The sequence below is a fragment of the Poromitra crassiceps genome (assembly GCF_964638095.1).
Source record: "Poromitra crassiceps genome assembly, chromosome: 7".
NCBI lineage: Eukaryota > Metazoa > Chordata > Actinopteri > Beryciformes > Melamphaidae > Poromitra > Poromitra crassiceps.
This window is the reverse complement of record NC_139628.1, coordinates 50,564,131-50,585,935: the sequence shown is the minus strand read 5'-3', so window position 1 is coordinate 50,585,935 and position 21,805 is coordinate 50,564,131. Positions and strand designations below refer to the sequence as shown.

Genomic DNA, 21,805 nt, shown 5'->3' with positions numbered 1-21,805 from the left:
GTTCGGCTTGCTGCAGAGAGCACGTTGAAATGTGCATGCAGACCGCTGCCGCAGCCGTAAGTACGGGGCAAGAGCGCAGCGCAAAAAGCCACACAACGCCTGGACTGTCTGAAGCAGACTGTCTGATAATTAGCCTACCCAATTAATAATCTATTAGTATTACGTCCTACTAATTGCAAAAGTGTTGTACGCCCATCAGCCATCAGTTCACACTGTTGTGGAACAACATCGTCACTCACAGGCTATACTCAATAGCCTACATTATTTACCCACGCCCACCCAGTTCACCTACAATAACTGATCTTCAAAATCACTCATTTACTCAGTTAATGATCAGGGGAACCAGCGTCGGTGTCAGTAGCTAACAATGTTGTTGTCGTCAACCTTTTGCCTCAATTAATTTGAGAATGTAGGCTAAACTTATTTCCCAGGGCAGGCAAAAAAAGAATATAGGCTATGATCGAGGGATCAGCCGAGCAGCGTGCGTGTTGTGATTTGCTGATGGTAGAGCTGGTTGGTCCAACAACTTCATTCTGACTAACGTTACTTGTTTTTGGATTGATGATAACTAAATTTGGTGATTGGTAACTTTAATACAATTTATATTTAGGCTATAATGTGGGCAGGGATCAAGGGAAGTTTGGGGTCCCCTGCTGGAACTGTTGCCTCCTCCGCGACCCCGATCACCCGATGCCGGATAAGCGGTTGAAGATGTATGGATCATGGATGTATGGTTACAATGAAGCACCATCACCACCACCATCACACAGCAGTTTACTTTACTGGGGCATTGGCTGAGGCTTATAGCCTACCTCCTAATGTTCTCAAGTTAAATGTCGTTGCGATTGTACAGCGGGTATTACGGCCCCTCGGCGTGCATCAAGCGGAGGCCGGTTAGAGGGATACGCCCTCCTATGTTCCAGTGTGTTTTGAGCTTAACATAGGACCAGTCACTCTACAACGTGATCACCCAGCCCCGTGAGGCTTCGCCCCGCCCCCCTCAACCAATGAGAACGTCCCGGGGCGTGTCGGGGGCGGAGCCACTGCTCGGTGGCGTCCAATCACCTTTGTTGATTTGGAATTCCTCGCTAGACCGTACACACGGGCACGTGTATCCCTGCGTGTACCGTGTACACTACTGAGGGAGAGGAGAGGCGGTGATGTGTAGTATGGTACAACCGGTACACAACTAGAGCTGAATCAGAGTACTGCCAGAGCCAGAGGAGAAAGTCGACGTTTCTGCTCCCTTTCAGACTTCTTCTTCTGACCACGATTTTTGGAATATCAAAGTTCATGATATCATTACGAAGCTTATCCAAGGTAAGCGGTGAAACAGCTAGTTCTCGGGTTTTGGGGAGTGGTGGTAGTATTTAGCATTATTATCATCTTGATACCAGCGTACTTGCATGTACAATGTTGTTATTGCTGCCTAACTATAACTCTTATATTTATTTGGTGTAACGTTAGCTATCCATATAATGCTGACCAGTGAAACTATTGGTGTGGGGCGCTTTCTAAAGCGACACCACCACATTACGGATTTCTCAATCAGTCAAGTAATCACACACTGTCATTGATCATGGGTAACACCAGGCTCTAACAGACAAAATCGTCGATGGAGCTGTATGTGATAATAAGAACTGCACATGGACATTGCCTGCAAAAATGCCCATGTGGTCCATATATGCTGTATTTGTGGTGTGCTTGCCAATAATGACATGTGAGTCGAAAGTGCTTCTGATAGTAATGATGCTGCAAAATGGCACCACATGATACGACCGAATCATTATAAAGCAATCAACATGTTCCAATCGGCAGCGTTGTTTACCCATTGACTGTACCACACAGCGGCCTGAGGACACGTGTTGTGGCTGTGACATGTATTGCACTGCCTAACCACATGAGTATTGATCATGTAAAATGGCACAATTTAACTATATCACTCCAATATGACAATCAACGTTAGAGGCAACCCCACCCCTCCTGTTCATGCAAGAGCAGGCAATGTGCTATTTGTTCTTCTCATTTCAAACCTGTTTTATTATTGTGTAGTAGTAGATTGTGACATCTGACTAAAGTGGAACTTTTGAACCACTAGAGGCCGCTGTGCCCCTAATGTGCAAATTAGATATGGGCTCTGCAGATGATTTGACAAGGCAGCTTTCTAAGTGCTACAGAAGAAGAAATGCAATGAAGCTTAGGCTATATTTGGCTTATATTGTTCTGGTCTGTTTCCACGTTTTCTGGATAGACGTAATAGATTAGTCTCTTATACTGTTTTTTTTGTGATCCATATTGTTGTGGATAAGCACACGCCTATTATAGAGCTCATGCATTCATTTGTGCAGAATGCATGTGTGTCTCACCAATCAGACGGCCACGCTCATGTCTGCGCATCCTGCCTGAGTGCAGGCAATTTTCCTGCAAATAGCTGCACGCCACTTACCTGCTGCGCAGGTGGGCTCTGGAGGATACAAACCCTGCAGCACATGGCCCTAGCAGATGTTACTTTTGACGTTGATAACGCAGTTATAAATGAGGTTATTCTGCCGCTAGTGTGCGGCTGATCAACGTGTGTGTGTGTGCATCTTCTGTGATGGCTAACGTGTAGTAGTGACATTGATGAGTCTCTCTGCTGCAGCCCTCTACTGGCACTGTAGATCTCTGTGTGGTGGTCTTCACATGCTTTTTATGCTCTATAAAACAAGGAAGGGCAAATCACACCAGGGCATCAGTAGCAGACCATGGAAGCTGGAGAGATGCAAAAAGGACGAGGCCTATAAAGAGTTGCAATCCCCTGCAGATCACACAAGATCACGTGTGGCCATGTGTCAGTGCAGTGTACAGGAGGACTAAGTTGTAAAATAGGGAAAAGAAAAAAAAGAAATGATCCACACTCTTGTTGCCATGACATTTGCTATCCTCCTTCCTTCATCTAATGTGCACCGCCCCCCCTCCCCCTCCAGATACATCTAGGAGAGGAAAGAACTGTGGGTGGTGATGATAACCCATTGCTCCAGTTTATGCACTGACAAGCAAGCTAATTTAACTTGACAATTCTGACACCAAGGTGCAGAAATACTTTCGCAAGGGTGAGAGAAAAGGGGAGATGGCAGACAGACAGCGGCAGAGGTGGTGCGCGCTGGTTCTCACATTTATGTTTGGGGGGGGGGGGGGATACATCATATATACATGCAAGACTGCTAGAGAGGTGACAGTAGGTGACGAGGAAACAAGTCTATTATTATAGGAAGATCTTCCCCCCCTCAGAAAGATGCTTTTAAGTGAGCGTTAGTGGTACATTGTGACTGAGATTTGAATGAGCAACGCAGGAGGATGCTTACCGCTACATATCTCTCCAGCCAGTGACAGCCATGACATAATATAATGTAATTGTTGAGTCGATCGACTCATCTAATATAATTTTGATAACCCGATTAATTCTTGCTGGTTACAGCTTCACAATTGGTATATGCTTTGCTGCTATCCCCATTTCGTATAATACAAAATATATTTAATTTTTTTAGCCTGCTAGTAAGGCTTTTTAAGGCATCACTTTCTGCTCCGGTAACTTGTGATAGCCATTTGTCATCATTATAGACTTAATTGAGTCATCAATTAAATGCAAAAAAATGTGTCCACACAAATGTTTATATTTGTTTTTAAAGTGAGAGTTGGGATTAAGTCGGGTGTAAATTTCGTTTGAAAGTATAATATTTTTTTTTTTTATTATAATAATAATATATTATTATTTATTTGAATAATCAAATAATTCTGTAATGGGCTGTCATAGTAGTAGATTGTGTCATAGTAGTAGATTGTGTCATAGTAGTAGATTGTGTCATAGTACAGTATGAAGTCCTGTGGCCTAGGGGGGGGGGGGACGCTTTTTTTTAACCTAGACTATGGAAACGTGTCTTTGTCTCAGTGTACATTTTGTACAGTACACGCTGTATGTTAGTAGGCTATTTAAACACGGACCGAGAATCAGCTCACGCACCGCCCCAACTATTGCAATTCTAGAAAACAAAACCGCCTCGAGACAGATCTGAGACCAGCGTCTGTGTGCACGCCCTGTACCAGTGGCCCCTGCCTGCATGCCATTGCAGCCCAATCACAGCAGGGGAGCTTTTCTTCCCCCTCATTGGTCCAGAGAGTCGTCCAATCGGCTCGCGGCAACCACAGCCACCGACACGTGCCTTGTGTACACTTCAGGGAAGCGAGGGAGGGAGTGCTGCCTGCTAGAGCGGAACAGTCATACAGGGCAATAACACTTCGTGCCATATGCAGACGTGCATTTTTACGGACGCACAGACCGACAAGGGACGCTGCTGAGCAGTAGGAACTATAAGTATAAACGTTGTGTATTGAATAATAGTGTCAATATTTAGTGCGCTTATAGGTTTTTATTTATTTTTATTTATGGAGTGGGCGTTTCTCTCAGCCAAGCGGAGAAGTTCACACATGTTCTTGCACGGAGTCACGCAGCACGGCGCGCCACTGCAGTCGTCCATCTGTACTTGACGGTAGGTAGCGAATTGTGCCGTTACATTAGCCTGCATAGGAGCCAGCCACTAAAGTGACTATTATAGAATAGATTTTCTATTGGATGAACTGCATAGACCAACATTTTACTCGGATTAGAAACGAAATGATATCGCTCTCTCGGCCAGAAGGCATTCGTGTGTTGCTGGATCCGTAGTGCGCACTCTGTTTTAAGTAAAGGCAGTTTATTAGTAAAGGAAAAATCCAGCTATCACAGAATTTCTACTATTTCTACAATCTTAATTTTAAAAGTTTTCTTATCTTAGGTCTCGAGTATAGTGTAGATTGTACACATTGTGCTTCAGGGTGCGTTTTCCCCATAGGCCAGCAGGGTGATAGAAACGTGTTTGGAGCTGCTGTGCCGTACTGTCAGTACTCCAAAAGTACAAAGGGTCAACTTGTCATATCATGACTCATTATTTGCTATGCTGTGAATCATCGGTTTGAGATGCCTTGAAAGTCATGACGTAATTCTTCCTTCATTTTACCTTCTGGTAAAATCTGATTTGGGAGTGTGTCCGCACTAGCACTGCCACAAAAAAATCTGATTTGGGCAAGTGTTCAAGTCGGATCTGTGTGTGTCCTCCTCCAGACCTCTCTATATGTGGTTTGGGGACAAGTGACACATATCAGACTTGGGAGCGTCCAGACTCATAAAACCCCAATCTGGATAGGATCATCATTAATAGGTCATTAAAAGTTCACAAATCAGATTTGGCCTCCTCTTGTCTGAACATGGCCTTAGAGATGCTGAGTGCATTTCCTGTAGTAGTTGTGGGGGAAAGGGTGTTTGTGGGGATTTGGAAGGTAGCTTAGTAAGTGGGTGGGTGGGTGGGATGAGGATGGCACAGCCAGGTGTTCTAGTTAGCTGGAGCACCGCCTCCCGCCCCCCCACTGCGTGTCTCTGCCATGCCCCATGGATGGCAGCCTGTCTTCTTGACGCCCACTCACGCGCTGCGCGCGCCCACATCTAACCCGCCCTCCCTCCCTCCCGCGCCCGGGTCTGGCCCCGGCTCACAGGGTTTGCCATGTGCTGCTGGGGAGCTTTCGTCCATCTGACCAAACACGATGCTGCCACTTGGCATGAAGGCGGCTTCATCATCGCAACATGGCAGTGTTCAATTGATGCCACTCGAACAGCTGTTATTAGTTACTCTATTTATCTGCTACTTATGTGCAATGAGTTCTGTTCGTTTATATACTTATCGGGCTTTGCGTCAGTCAGGAGCAATGTTGGGGGGTAACTCATTACAAAAGTAACACATTACATCATGTAATATATTACTTTTAGCAGTAACTCAGTAATATCCCTCATTTACAATATGATTTCAGTAATATTATGCCGGTTAACTCTGTCAAGTAACACAAGTTACAAATTGAGTTACTTGTTTTAAAAATCAAAGCGCATCATTTAAATAAAGATATGCTCATTTCCTAATCAAATTGTGTGGTTTTTCATGCAAATAACCACCACTATAGATGACAATAACAAAGGAAAAGGATCACATTTTAGAATTTTGGAACAAATTCGACATCAAAACCAGCACAGCTCACCTGGGGGAGGCGGGGAGGGGAGGGGAGGGGAGGGGCGTGAATTAAATTGAAAGGATTTGCGCTTGAGGACCGGGCTGTACGTCGTTCTGATGGCGTCTGCAAGACTTAAAGGATTATTGGCAGACTTGTACTTGCGTAGGTCATGGACAGATTATATACTACACCTTGTGTTGCTTTTCAGAAATAACTTCCGATATAGCAGCTCTGTGACGGTGAGCTTAGCTCCCTCCTCCTGGCCACCGCTTGTCTCGAATGTCCCCTCGGTAGGTACGAGGGGGACTTGGCGATGACGGCTAACAAAAGTTCACTGTAGTTTTGGTGTCGGTACATGTTGACCTGTTCTATATTCAGGTGCAGCGCTGCATAGTTGCATGTACGCACTTTGCGGCATCCAAATAGGAGCAAGGGATTTTTCTGTTCTCAAGATGAGGGGACCGGTTTTTGGCAGCTATCTGGGAAATGGGCTAACAGTTGGTCGCTAAACACACACACAACACACAACACACACACACACACACACACACACACACACACACACACACACACACACAGACACACACACACAGATTTCCTTCCAGGCCGTGCCACTAGGCACAGAAGACGTTGCCTTGCCATATTCAAGTTTGATAATTATTTTATTTTATTTTTGTGTACTTTTTTAAAATTTATTTTTTAAGCCTTGGCCCTGAGGAACTATTTACTGGACCATAGGGCTGAACAATTAAACTAAATTTGGTCAAAATTGCCATATGGTATTATATAATATACCATTATAAATATATTGCAATATTTACCATTCTAAATTCATTATTGTCATGCTGCAGAGATGTAAGAAGAAAACACATCTTTGTTTGATACAGATCAAATCACACCATATTCATTCTAATATGTTTTCCAAATGAAAATGAGAATGATGATGATGATGTAAAAAAGAAAATTGCATTCCCTCAAATATCGCAAATCATATCGCAATTGCAATGTCAGTCCAAAAATAATCGCAATGAGATATTTCTTTCATAATCGTTCAGCCCTACTGGACCACGACAAACGCTTTTGAGGAAAAAAGAAAAGATTGTTGTGATCTTCCACCTAGAATTTTTTTCATTTTTTCCTTTACCCTATTTTCTCTTGTTTCTGTCCTCTCAGGTGGCCTTAAGCTCATAAGAGCGGCGAGAAGACCACGCACAGAGTGAGAAGAAGTTTTTTTTCTCACTCTCCCTCACACTCTCCCATCCCGTCTGTTGGAGTGCTCACGCCCAGGGTGTTTCATGAGCTGAGATTCATCTGCTTTCTGCACCTTTTTGCACGACTTGGAATGACACTTCCCCCTCCCAAAGATAACTGAAGATCATTTGCTCTCTCTCGGAAGGAGTCTTTGCTGCTGTTTTTTTTTAACGGGATTTTGCAGCCGTTTGAAAATCAACACTTTCTGACAACCCTCCAACGAAAGGGTTTGCAGCCAAAAACTGATTTTTTTATCCTCTTGTGTGGAGAAACAATGACTTGCTCGACAACAATTATGATCCACCTGTCTAGAGATAGTAGTCCCACTTAAAAATCAAAGAGACCTTTTCCTGTTCATTTCCGAGACCTCCCTAAAGCTACAACAGTCTCGTCCTACTCTAGTATGAGTTATGACAACCCTAACCCTCGGGGGCGAGTGGTACGGGCCAGTGAGACAGAGAAAGACCAAGACGCAGCCTCAGGAGGCTTAAACTGTCAAAGCAGCAATGGCGGACAGCCCGGCGGCGGCGGCACTAACATCCCCGGCCGGGAGCGAGGGAGCGGCGGAGGAGGAGGAGGAGGAGGCCGCTCATCTGCCAGCGCCGGGTCCGGATCCGGCCACCAGAGCGGGCCCACCTCGGACGATATGGACGCCGGCCTCTCCAGCGGGAACGACTCTGGGGAGCGGGAAAGCGAGGGTGGGATGGAGAACGGGTCACGTCGGGGGCGCCAGTCCACACGCAGCTGCTCCCACGGCTCGTCCAATGGCAAGGACTCTGGCATGATGCTCTCAACCACGGAGAGCAACAAGAGGTAAGACCAAAAAGATGAGAGTAGACAGAACTCCACCTATCAAAAGAGTGTGCACCTTTTTTTTATTTGTTTTTTCTTTTACTTTTGAGTCGTGTGTAGGGAAACGTTCTTCTTTTTGCTCGCCCCGTCCACCAGGAAGTGAATGTTCTGGTGCCTTGCTCAAGGGCTCTTCAGCAGGGCAGGTGCAAACCGACAGAGTGGCTCGAACCCCCGGGGGTCCTCTGGGTGAAAGGCAGTCCTCGCCTTGCTCACTGTGCAATCCTGCTGGTCCATCTATTTTAAGTTTTTTAATTAAGTTACCTATTTTGTATTCTAATTGGAATAACTGTATTCTGATGGATACAGTCGAGTGCACAAGTATGTCGCATCTTGGCACAATAGAGCCGGGCCAATCAATGCAGGTGGACCATCAAAACTAAATCAAAGATGAAAAGATGAAAACATAACGTATCATATCAAATGCAGAACGTTGTTGTTTGACGCAGGCTTGCATACAGCAAAGATGCAATTCATAAACGAGGCGTTGATCATATCGATACTTGTACGTGTCAATCACGCAATCTGTTTTCAGCCTGGTCTCCTCTTACCTTACTTCACTCCATGGCCAGTGCTTCGACCCCTTCACTCCACCAATACAGATCAATGACCGGATTAATAAAAATGACAGCCTCCTCGATCAGCTCACATTGCATCGCCTGCACCACGGCAGCATCTTGGGCAACATCTCATGGGCCTGATTCATGCTTGATAAAATCATCAATGAATACATTTTCTGCATCTATGTTGACTTGTGGGCAGTGTCCAAAATTAACATTTTGGCTCACCTCCCAAGGACTTACTGGAATTTTGACTTGACAAAATAACAGATATAAATGTTTTCATAATACCCTACCCATATTTATACTATCTTGTGCATATAAAATCACATATAATATATAATAAACCAATTTTACAATATAATATAATATAACATAATATAATATATATATTTTGTAATTTTTCAAATTACAAGAAGCGCACATACAAACACCGTTGACGTTAAAATTTCTTCACATTCTGATAATAATCCTCAAGTAGCGTTGGGCCCATAGTAGGCAACCATCCAGGCGCCAGATAAAGCAGATGGCCTTCATACACTGGCCACTGGGGACAAATTTGAGAACAGGCAACGACCGAAGACTAATATAATCAAGTATTCTTTTCGTTTTGATAATTTTAAGTGTTTTAAACAAGCATGTGTCATGTACAAAACCCTACATGGACTATGCCCGCCTCCCCTGGGGGAGTTCCTAATCAAAAGAAAGCCTAATGGTGGTCTTGGCACTAGGGCTGCCACCAGAGGGCACTGCGAGGTGCAGTTCAGAGATGCACCACCTTTGCACAAAATGTACTGTACTTCTCTTATGTATGTATAAGAGAATGCTCAACTTTTGCGCCATTTAAAGTTCAACTCAAAAAGTGGCTCATCGACAAACAAACCTGTGACCATTTCTGAATGAGTTCATTGTTTGGGCGGTTCTGAATAGAACCTTTATAACTAGGTTTGTATTTCTCCTACTTCCTGTTGCTATATTGTTTGTGGTTTATTTTATAGTGTACCGTGTCTACTCGACTTGTGCCTTCTTATGCATTGTTGTTGTTGCTGCTACCTCTCTGTACTGTGTTTGTTGCCTGTTGGGGACTACGGATTCAATGATCAAACAAATGCCACTTTTCTGGCCTCATGGTTATTTGCATGGCATGTTGTTATGTTATTGCATGTTACGTTATGGTCATCATCGCTATGATTATTGCTCAATGTATCCCGTTATTTCTCCCGTGTGAGAACGGTTATTTAATCGTACCTTGTCCATCTTACCCGTCCTCTCCTGCCCAGCTCCAACTCGCAGAGTCTGTCGCCGCCCAGCAGCTCGCTGGCATACAGCTTGCTGTCGACCAGCTCCGAGCGAGACCCGCCCTACTCCACCTCCGGGTGCAGTAGTGACCAGTCGGCGAGGCTCCGCACCCAGAAGGAGCTCATGATGGCCCTCAAGGAGCTGAAGATCCGCCTGCCAGCGGAGCGCAAGGGCAGCAAGGGCCACATCAGCACGTTGGACGCCCTCAAATACGCCCTCAGCTGTGTCAAGCAAGTCCGAGGTGAGAGTCATTTCTTTATTTCCTATGTTCGTCTAATTAGGTTTGTCCCACTGAGATGATTCACAAGAAAGGCCCAAGAAAGAGTAGCAGCAGGGCATAAGTGACAGACCAAACAAGACATATCAATTAGAATGCAATGCATCATAATATCACTCAAAAGTCTAGGAGAAGGAGAATCCCAAAGTCAAGACACAGAGCCACACATCTTGAGCAGCTCTACAGATATGTTGTAAATATATCCTGACTGAGAAAGTATGTTGCCGTTTTCCTTCCAGCCAACCAGGACTACTACCACCAGTGGAGCGTGGAGGAGTGTCACGGCTGCAGCCTGGACCTGTCCACCTTCACCATTGAGGAGCTGGACAACATCACCTCAGAATACACCCTCAAAAACACTGTGAGTTCATAACTAAAGCGCTGCTGAATACACACCGACTGTCACTAAGAGTTAGGAGACAAACCCTGGAAGCGTGTGTCCCGATCACGTCTGTCACGTGTTTGTTAAACCTTCTGTCTTTTATAAACCTTAATTGAGAGTGTGTCTCATGAACTATCTATCCACATCCCCCCCCCCCCCCCGCCAGCAGCGCCAGTCATCTTGCTAAATCTCACTTTCTCTGTCCTCTTTGTTTTGTTTGTTTTTTTAAATCTAGGATACATTCTCCATGGCGGTGTCCTTCTTATCGGGGAAGGTTGTGTACGTCTCGCCCCACGGCTCGTCCTTGCTGCGCTGTAAGCCCGAGCGCCTCCAGGGGACCGTCTTCTCCGAGCTGCTGGCCCCCCAGGACGTCAGCATGTTCTACAGCAGCACAGCGCCGTGTCGCCTGCCCCCCTGGGCCACCTGCATGGGTTCAGGTGAGTCGAGGCGGAGAGAGAACTTGCGAGAAGGACCCGCCGGATTCTTTTTTAATGGAAAATGTAGGAATCTTGTATCTTTGCTGTACTGACTGAGTCTTTCTCTACCCCCCCCTCCCCTCCAGTCTCCCCGCCGACCGACCTGACCCAGGAGAAGTCCATGTTCTGCCGGATCAGTGGCGACTGGCCACAGGGCGGCGCCATGCACTACAACCCCTTCCGCCTCACGCCCTACCAGCTCACCATCAGAGATTCAGACCACGCAGAGCCACAGCCCTGCTGCTTGCTGATCGCCGAGAGGGTCCACTCCGGATACGAGGGTACTACTAATACTACTACAACTACTAATACTAGTATTATTACGAGTATTGACTAGTACTGTTATAGTAATTGTTGCCGGGAGGAACGTGTGTCTTATCCTTCTTTGAACAATTTGATACGCCTCTCAATATGTATAATATTTCTGATGCCAAATGATTAAATGTGTTTCAGACTTGTTAATAACCCCTTATCCTATATGTCTGTCTCTGTCAGCTCCTCGCATCCCTGCAGACAAGAGGATCTTCACCACCAGCCACACTCCCAGCTGCCTCTTCCAGGAGGTCGACGAGAGGTCAGTACCCATCTTCTGGTCCAATGATCACAATGGTCCAATGATCTGATCTCACCTACTCATTGTAAAGCGCTTTGGATAAAAAGCGCTATCTAAATGCAGGCTATTTATTTACCATTTACAACAATGTGTCTCTGCAGGGTCGTGCCATTGTTGGGCTACCTCCCCCAGGACCTGGTGGGAACACCTGTACTGCTCTACATCCACCCTGAGGACAGACCCATGTTGGTGGCCATACACAAGAAGAGTGAGTCCATTTTTCTGTCCGTCTTTATCTACACGTGTATCTCTTTACTAATTCCAGGAATCTCTGTTGTCTGTCTGTGTCTCCTCCGTGTAACTCGAGAATTGGGTTTTAACGAAAAACCGTGATCAAATCCCTTACGATAACCGTTCCAGGCTCCATACCTTTGCATACAGTACATCTTTTCTTGTGTAACGTCTGCGTTCTTGTCTCCCCTCCTCAGTCTTTCAGTTTGCAGGACAGCCGTTTGACCACGCGCCCCTGAGAATGTGCGCCCGCAACGGGGAGTACCTGACCATCGACACCAGCTGGTCCTCCTTCGTCAACCCGTGGAGCCGGAAGGTGGCGTTCATCGTGGGGCGCCACAAAGTTCGAACGTAAGCCCTATTCAATGTCATGCTCTGAAAAAACAAAACCCCACCAGTAGGGGTGTCACGATACTAGAATTTCTAACTTTGGTACCGATACCCAGGGAAATATCGATACTTGATACAATTTTCGATAACACATCAAGAGGCATAAAAATAAACAATAAGACAGATGGATGGATGGATAGACAGACACACACTTCTCCATAATCTAGCCTGATAACACTATTGATAGTGTTGCAAATTAATATTGTATCCATTTCAAATTTTTTGTATCGATACTTATCGATACTATAGATACTTTTGACAACCTTTACCCACCGGAGGCCCTTCAGTGTAAATTGTCCAACTAAACGCCGGTACGCACCTCTCTCTCTCTCTCTCTCTCTCCAGGAGCCCGCTGAACGAGGACGTGTTCACCATGCCGCGGGGCTGCGAGAGCCGCTCCACCACGCCCGACATCGTGCAGCTGAGCGAGCGGATCCACCGCCTGCTGGTGCCGCCGGTGCACAGCCGGGCCGGCTCGCAGGGCTACAGCTCGCTGGGCTCCAACGGCTCGCGAGGCTCCCGCCACTCCCACCAGCACACGCACCTCGCCGCCTCGGCCGCCTCGTCCAGCGACGGCAACGGCCCCGCCACCGACGACGCCGTCGCCCTACACAAACCCGTGAGTTCTCCCGGGCTGTACCAGAGGGTTCTTCTGGGTCATAAACCCTACTGCAAACCTTGCACTTCCACTGTGAGCGGTCGAATTAACTGAATGGGAATGTGTCTCGAATTATCCAGATGACGTTCCAGCAGATCTGTAAGGACGTCCACATGGTCAAGACCAACGGGCAACAGGTTTTCATCGAGTCTCGTAACCGTCCGGTGCCCAGAAAACACACCACCACAGGTAAGATCAAAATGTCAATTGTTTGCTGCACGATTTATATTTCAATTCAAAGTATACTGAATGCAAGAGCATTTTTAAAGTCTCAAATGGATCGATCGTTTTAAAAGTAGAAATTCATATTGTGGATTTAGAGCAGTAGAAGGTATCGATGATGATTGGTACTGGTCAGCTGACCGTTGTCCTTCCCGCTTCTTCTGCCCCTCCACTCGTTCCTCCGTCCATCCAGGCACCGGCTTCAAGGCGATTCAAGGCAGTGACCCGGTCAGAGGTCTGATCGCCGACATGACGGCACCGCCCAAAGCCCTGGTCCCCGCGCCGCTCGTACGGAAGGAGCCCCCTGCTGGCTACTCCTACCAGCAGATCAACTGTCTGGACAGCATCATCAGGTGTGTGCCTGTGCCATCTAGAGCTCAGTGGTCTGTGCGCATGCACCAATCATCTTCTCGCTCGGCTGCACAACGGCAACCATGGAGCGCACGATTAAAGAGTGCTCTCCCCTAATCACTATGCCATCGCCCCCCTGCTGCCAAACGGATACTCTACACCGCCTTGTCTTTTTTGGTCATCTCTCTCACACACACACACACACACACACACACACACACACACACACACACACACACACACACACACACACACACACACACACACACACACACACACACTCACACACACACACACACACACTCATTTACCATGCACCACCCTGCTGGTGGTTGAGATCAAGTTGCCTCTTGCTCTCCTATAGACGCATGTTTTACACTCATTCATCCAGCAGTGGAAAATCTTTGAAAAGTTTGAGGGGGGAAAATCAAAGAAAAATAAATCTTTGAACAAATCAGAGGAGAAATGAGAAGTGGAATACGGATAATCGCTAAATGAGGTAGCAAATGTCCGGGGATCCGATCATCCTACACATTTTCCACTCAATGCATTTATAAACACAGCCTACTCTCCAATTCTCTCCCTTCCGCTGCCGGTCACCAGAGCAGAGGTTGTGAACTTTTCCACTAGATGGCAGAATGAGAGCGGGCCACTAGGTTAAGTCCCAAGTTTCCGATGCTGTTAGGGAGAGTAGTTTGGCTCCATCATGGCACACCATTGAATGAGCCCTGACCTTGGCAGCAGTAAGTAAACAATAAGTCAATGAATGACACTGTTTGGTGGGCATTGGTCCTGGCTAATGACTAGGGATCGTCCGATCCGATTACTCGGTATTGGTATCGGAGCCGATCCGGCCAAAATCACTGGATCGGATATCTGAGGGGGAAAAGAAGTAGAATCCGATCCGATCCGATCCAAAGTAGGGTATCGGATCGGTATCGGACATGAAAAAGTGTTATTGTGCCATCCCCACTAATGACCTCCTCACCCCCCCCCCCTCCCCCTCTGACTGGACCCAGGTATTTGGAGAGCTGTAACGTTCCGAACACGGTCAAAAGGAAGTGTGGCTCTTCGTCCTGCACCTCCACCTCTGATGATGACAAACAGCAGGAGGCCAGTGGCAAAACCAACGGTATGTTTATTTATTTATTTGATTTCAAGTTTCATGATTTTACAACCGCTTTGATTTCCAAGTAGAGCGATAGGGATTTGATTTATGGGTTGCACCAGGCGATATTTGATGAAAAGGGAGTATTATTAATTCATACAATTGACGTTTGTTTGTTTGTTTGTTGTTTCCTCTGCAGGTGGTCTGGTAGGCAAGCCGTCCACTCTCAGCCCTCTCGCCATGGCCAGCAAGGCGGAGAGCGTGGCCTCGGTCACGTCTCAGTGTAGCTTCAGCAGCACCATCGTCCACGTGGGCGACAAGAAGCCACCTGAGTCAGGTAGGCACGGCACCGCCCCCTTTCCCCTGTAGTCCCGCCTTTGTTTTTGGAAGCAGAGTGACGGGTCCTTGCTGGTTTTAAAATAGGTTTTTAAAATGTCTGAATTCTCTCGTAGTGGTTGAAACAAGTCACCGGATCGCTACATTTTTGGGCTGTACAGACATACTCTGATAGTGCTGGCTACTGTTTTGTGTTTTGGTTTGACATCTCAGGTCTATTTTTGGGGGTGACATTGGTCTTAAATCCAACTTGCAGCAGACACGTTTAATCACATGGTAGAACTACAGATTGCAGCTTATGCCTGTGCTCCTTGTCTTTGTTTATGCTGGACTTTCTATTTTTAAATCGATTTTTATAACTTAACCCCCCCCCCACATCTTCTTTTACCACAGACATTGTCATGGAGGAGGCTCCTCCCACACCCACGCTGGCCCCTCCCACCACCACTCCATCTCGTCCCGCCCCCACGCGGACTCCTCCCGTCAGCGCGCCGACCCCTCTCACCAACACCTGGGACTGCCGGGGGAGGTGCGGAGGAGGAGGAGGAGGAGCGGGCCGCCTGGGGCTCACCAAGGAGGTGCTGTCCGCCCACACGCAGCAGGAGGAGCAGGTGTTCCTCGACCGCTTCAAGGACCTCAGCAAGCTGCGCGTGTTCGACCCCGCCACCTCCTCCACCGTGCGCTGCAACCCCGCAGCTACCAACCCCCTGTCGAGAGGTAGGAGAATGCTGCACCCACAAAACACACACACACGTATGCATCCGTGGAGTACATACACATTCACAAGTAGAGTTGTTTTCTTGTCTACGCAAGAAACGTTTCTGTACATTTTGATGGTTATGCCGTTTAAGACAAAAGGCAAACAAAATCCTTCTTCCCGTTGATTCAAACTCCTCACTTCCTGTCTCCCGCTCTCTCTCTCTCTCTCAGGCGTGCATTGTTCCCGTGACTACCCAGCGGCGCGAGGCAGCACCGGTCACAGGCGCGGCCGCGGCGCCAAGAGGCTGAAGCACCAGGAGACGTCGGAGCATCACAGCTCCCTGGGCCTCCTGAGCGCGGGGAGCCTCCAGGGCCCCGCGGCCAGCGCCACCTCCCTGCCCCTCCACATGCCCCTGGGGCCCGCCACCAACTCCTCCTCCTGGCCGTCTGCGGGCTCCCAGGCCAACATCCCCGCCGCCGTGCCGTTCCCCCCCAACATGCTTCCCCTCTACCCCATGTACCCTCAGCTCGCTCAGCCCGTCATGCCCGTCGCCGACCCGTCACGCTACCCCCAGACCCAGATGGTGCCGCCCATGATGGCCCTGGTGCTGCCCAACTACATGTTCCCCCAGATGGGCGGGCCCATGGCTCAGCCGGGCACCATCCCCGGACACTTCTACAACCCCAACATGACCTACCCCGGGGCGTTGCCGGCCATGCCGTTACCCGTGCCCTTGCCCGTTCCCTTGCCCGTCTCCTTGCCCGTTTCCATGCCCGCCCCGCTCTCCAGCGTCGTGCCCTCCATGCCGCTGACGCGCGCCCCGTCCCGCAGCAGCACGCCGCAGTCCTACAGCCAGACCCCCGTGGAGCGCGAGGGCGCCGAGTCGCCCCTCTTCCACTCCCGATGCTCGTCCCCGCTCAACCTGCTGCAGCTGGAGGAGACGCCCAGCAACCGGCTCGAGGTCGCCACCGCCCTGGCGGCGACGTCGCAGCAAGCTCCGCCTGCTGTGCAGGGGGGCGTGGCCGGGGGGCAGAGCTCAGCCAACCAGAGGAGCTCCCCCAATGGCTCCAAGGAGACTGAGAACGTGAGTACAAAGACACTCAGTAAAGGTGGCAAATATGCATTCTGTGTATTTTCAAGTACAGTAAGAGGAGTTACTCTAGTTATGACTTACTCAAGGTGATGACTAAAGGAACAAATCAGTGTTTGTATGTGTGGGTTTTAATGGATGAACAAAAAAATGTAACATAAATCATAAAACATAAATCCCGCCTAACTCTCATCCTTGTCTCTTTTTTCCCCCTCAGGGTGAAATGACTGAGTCCAACCAGGACCAGGACGCCATGTCCACCTCCAGTGACCTGCTGGATCTGTTGATGCAGGAGGACTCCCGCTCGGGCACCGGCTCCGCCGCCTCCGGCTCGGGCTGCTCGGGTACCGGCTCCTCCGGGTCCGGCTCGGGCTCGGGCTCCAACGGCTGCAGCTCGTCCGGCACCAGCGGCACCAGTGAGTACACTGACTATAACACCACTCGGGAGGTTTCTGATCACATCTCACTGCGATCGATCACTGTCACACAAGTAATAATGTCCTCAGCATCATATTGCTAAAAGAGACACCCTTCCACGAAGTTCCATGAAAATTGGGGCGGTAGTTTTTTTCGTAATCCTGCTTGCAAACAAACAAACAAACAGACAGACAGACAGCACTGAAAACACAACCTCCTTTGGCGTAGGGAATTATTGTTTTCAAAAGGCCCAAAATGTTTGTGTGAGTGTAGACCCCCCCCCTCCCCCCAATCTCTTAAAGACACAACAAAGAAAATTACATTTTGGCACTTCGACACTCTTCTCTTGCTGACCCCGCTATTAAATCTGGTCCATCTCAGGGAGCAGCCACACCAGCAAGTACTTTGGCAGTATCGACTCATCGGAGAACTCCCGCAAACGGCCAGCAGGGGGCAGCGGTAGCGCCGGGGGCGACAGCGGCGAGGAGCAGTTCATCAAGTGTGTCCTGCAGGACCCCATTTGGCTGCTGATGGCCAACACGGACGACAAAGTCATGATGACCTACCAGCTGCCTGTCAGGTGAGACACCAAGGCGTCACCTCAGCCGTCATCTCCACCACACCCAGACACCGTCACCTCCACCACACCCACACACACAGAACAGCTGCCTATTACGGCTGCACTATTTTGAAAAAATATCCTAACTGCAATTATTCTGACTGATATTGCAATTGCGATATGGTTTATGGTTTGCGATTTTAAAGGGAATGATTATTTTTACATCATTATTGTAATTTTCGTTGAAAAACATGAAAATGATTTGTGGTGTGATTTTTGCGGGGATCTGTACCAAACAAAGATGTCCGTAGAATAATTATGATGTGTAGGCCAGGACATCTCTAACCTGACTCCTGCCAGACACCGCCCCCGTCTGGCAGAGTCAGGTTAGGACATCCCTGCAGTCGGACAAAATTGACTTCAAAATGGTATTTTGACACACATTTCGCCTTTAACAAATATTGTGCCTCCGGCCATATTTGCGATTTTTCGATGGCAGCCAGTCGGGTGTATTCTGACACACCAAGTTGACTGATGTGAAAGACATCATCGGCCATATTGTGACCACCTTTCCTCTTGTCTGCATCGCAGGGACATGGAGGTTGTGCTGCAAGAGGACCGGGACGCCCTGAGAGCCATGCAGAGACACCAGCCACGCTTCACAGAGGAGCAGAAGAGAGAGCTGAGCCAGGTCCACCCCTGGATCCGCACGGGTCGCCTGCCCCGCGCCATCAACATCTCTGTAAGTGGACTCAGTTTCAGAACATTTATTATTATTAATCAATTAGTAAGGCAGAGTTATCCACTGCTCAGAATGCTCAGAGGTTAACACGAGTTAAGGTGTTATCATGTAGATGATCAGTTCTACGTGCATGAATACACCAAAGTGGAGAAACGTGGAATAACCTCTTGTCACCTCTTGGCTTCTTCTAGGCTTGCTCGGACTGCAAGTCCCCCGCAGTGACTCCCGCCGCACCGTTCGACGTGGAGGTCCACGAGATGGAGCTGTGCAGCGTCCTGGAGACGGTGGAGGAGGCCGTGGAGGCCTGCAAGGCCAAGAGACGTCTCTCCGACACTGCTATGGACCAAACCGATGAAGACAAGGAGCAGGAGGAGGAAGACAAGGGGACCAAAACCCAAGGCAACAACCAAGAAATGAGAACGGAGGAACAAGAAGTCACCTCCAATGCCGTGGAGAAGGTGCGCGCCGAGTCCCACATGACCCACTGAGCGGGTGGCCATAGATCCAAGACTGTTTTGTCGAGACTTTTCCACGCCGACGCTCTGAGAATGTGCACATTCCGGGTCTACATAACGCCCATGACATCATTACACAGTCGTTAATTTGTTCAAATGCGCACTGCAGGAAAGTTAATGGTGCATTATCAACCGCCGATTGGGACAACGTACCAGTCCAGTTGGTTTGGTTGTCAGGTCAGGCAGCAGGCTAGACCCAACGGGTAACTGCCGAATCATCCTGGAGTCCGGCACGCATGACGGCACGCCGGGCACCTTATGGGATGTTACAGGATGTGCACACTCAGTTTGAGGGAGTTCACTTCATTCCGACCTTTTTCTCAGCAGTTCTTCTGCGTATTTATTTAAAAAGATGTAGTATAATCTGAGAAGACCTGAGGTGACGGCGGGTGAGGTCGGAAGACGTTGAATGTGTTGCAAAAGCGTCCCCTTCATTTAAGACGGACATCTTTCACCACAGTGTCCTCTTGGAGTATGGGGTTGCTCTTGTTCAGGGTTCACTTCCCATGGAAAAGAAGGGAGGTTATTTGCTCAACTCTGTGACTGTTCCTCCTCCTTTGTTGAATGTTTCCCAGGCTGTCTGGGATCAGTGTCACGCTCCCACCTGCATCCTGTTCACCAAAAACATTGGGTTTCTTTTCCAATAGAGAAAATGTACAGTGAGAACCAAGTTGACTTTATTTTGTAAGCATTGTGTATATTTTTTATAACTTCTTCAACCAATGTAAATACAGAGAGGAGAAATGTGCAAGAAAAGTGTCTGTGCTGTAAATAGGATGACATCGAAATGCGTATGAAGACGAAAGCGATCGATCGCCCCCCCCCTCTGGCTGAAAAGGAGACGGCGTTCCTCGTGACGCCGCGGTCTAGCGACGGACAGCTGGACACGTGGCAGCGTGGAGACTGACCTGGACTTTCAGGGTTTCTCTCTGGCTGGGCATTAAGTCTGTGCATCGGTGCAGGCATCGTGCGGTTGACGACTCCACGATGAGAAATCAAACAGTGACTCTCTTGAGAATTGATTCTCTCTCATCAAAGACAGTATTTCCAAAATCGCCAGCACGCAAAGGAGCTGTAAGGCCTTCAGCGGAGGGAGGAGGGGAGAGGTGTTGTGTTGCCTCATGTTGGCAAGTGGGTTTGGAAGAGATGATGGGACATACCGCTCAAAAGGATCGAGAGATTGGAGACTGTTTTCTATCTGCTCTGTTCCTCTGTCCTCTCTGTCGCACTGTTCTGGTCATGTGATCTCCTATGCTTTATGGCGTCGATGGTGTCTGTGACCGTTTCTAAATATTTTTGTGAAAATCTTTGTACAAAAAAGACAATAAAATGACTTCAAAATAATTTCAAGGTGTAAAGCGTGTATATTTATTTGATTCCCCCCCCCCCCCCCTTTAGGGCTGGGTATTGGCAAGGACCTCAGTCACGATACGATATGATTTATTTATTTATGTGTCATGCACTCTAGGTGCCCAACCCCCATGGGTTTACAAGACACAACAATAAAACAGAACAATAAGCAGCACAACAATGATACATTTAGAATACAAGTCGTAAGACAGCAATGGGTCGGACAGCAATATAAAAACCTATATATCAATTTCTAAATAGAAGGTTCTGTCTTTGCTCCCATGCTTGACCGATAACATTTGCAATGAGGAAGATTCCCTTGCTGAAACATAGCTCAAGTTTCTCATAGTCATCCAGCTCAAAAAAAGTCAATGTAGATAGAGGACATTTTGCTGAAGAGTACATCCCTCGCGTCGTCATACGCAGAGCAGTAAAACAAGAAATGAACCTCGTTTTCAATTTCGTGTAGCTCACAAAGTAAGCATAGTCTTTCTTCTTCAGGGGTAGCCTTAAATCTACCGGTTTCTAGTGCTAAGGGGAGGCTCCCCGATCGTAGCTGAGCACACAGAGATCTTTTTCGTCTGCTCAAATCAAATTTCGCATAGGGTCCAACACAGTAGCTGTCCTTTTTGAGCCGATAGGATCTTAGTTTTGGCCCAAAAATGGAACGGCGACGGAATTCTGAGTAAGTACAGAAAATTTGGTGCTTTTGTCAGAAATGTCCACATCAAATTGCTAAGCCGCCTGACTAAATTATCTTTATACAAAATAAACATGTTTCTCATAGATTCTCGGGTGTCACAAAGGAACCTGTGTTATGAAAGATGAATGATAAATCGTTCAGAACAAGAAGGGGATTTCACTTCATTTGCCCAGGGGTGATCATGGGCGATGTCCCAATTAAATATCTTTTTAGTAAGTCTCTGATCAGACATTCTCACCAATCTATTCCAGAGTATTTGACCTTTGTGTCTGATGTTTGGGGGTTCCCAACCCATATCACCACTGATGGCCAGGACTGGAGTGAGTTTATGAACTCCTAGAAAATAGCGGCTGGCTCTTTGGTGCAGTGTTACAGTTTGGATGATCACGGAAGCCCCAAACCAGGAGCATAATCCGACACAGGACAGACGCATGAGTTATATGAGTGTGTAGGTATCAAAACCCAGGTTACCACAATGCTTAACTTTGTTTAGTAGCCTACTGAGCCCAATGCTCATACGATACGAATCACAATACATGGGTCACAATATGATTGTATCACGATACATTGCGATACAATACTGCTATATATTGCAATACTCGATACACAATTTACTCAAAATGTAAAAATAGAGCTAAAAATACAACACACTGT

General features: G+C 47.7%; 1 protein-coding gene across 3 annotated transcripts; it reads left to right on the top strand.

The window, feature by feature from the left end:
- The first annotated feature begins 1,208 nt into the window (after nucleotides 1-1,208).
- On the top strand, nucleotides 1,209-20,432 carry per1b (period circadian clock 1b). Of its 3 annotated transcripts, none has more exons than XM_083640656.1 (19): nucleotides 1,209-1,320; nucleotides 10,013-10,272; nucleotides 10,548-10,669; nucleotides 10,926-11,127; nucleotides 11,253-11,447; nucleotides 11,662-11,740; nucleotides 11,881-11,987; nucleotides 12,208-12,361; nucleotides 12,746-13,019; nucleotides 13,139-13,247; nucleotides 13,474-13,633; nucleotides 14,651-14,763; nucleotides 14,939-15,076; nucleotides 15,469-15,792; nucleotides 16,006-16,859; nucleotides 17,083-17,281; nucleotides 17,664-17,862; nucleotides 18,433-18,583; nucleotides 18,775-20,432. In XM_083640656.1, exons 2-19 carry the CDS (start codon nucleotides 10,155-10,157, stop codon nucleotides 19,069-19,071), a joined length of 3,795 nt encoding a protein of 1,264 aa, XP_083496782.1. In that variant the 5' UTR covers nucleotides 1,209-1,320; nucleotides 10,013-10,154; the 3' UTR covers nucleotides 19,072-20,432. The 3 variants fall into 3 exon arrangements, with proteins under 3 accessions (XP_083496782.1, XP_083496783.1, XP_083496781.1); XM_083640657.1 differs by lacking the exon at nucleotides 1,209-1,320 and adding an exon at nucleotides 4,382-4,526; XM_083640655.1 differs by lacking the exon at nucleotides 1,209-1,320 and adding an exon at nucleotides 8,069-8,136.
- Nucleotides 20,433-21,805: the final 1,373 nt, after the last annotated feature.

Excerpts from the sequence above, each read along its gene's own strand:
- per1b (XM_083640655.1), top strand. The coding sequence starts at position 8,105 with ATGATGCTCTCAACCACGGAGAGCAACAAGAG. Across the intron at positions 12,362-12,745 it reads GGGCGCCACAAAGTTCGAAC|GAGCCCGCTGAACGAGGACG; the intron begins GTAAGCCCTATT and ends CTCTCTCTCCAG. Across the intron at positions 14,764-14,938 it reads GGCCAGTGGCAAAACCAACG|GTGGTCTGGTAGGCAAGCCG; the intron begins GTATGTTTATTT and ends TTTCCTCTGCAG.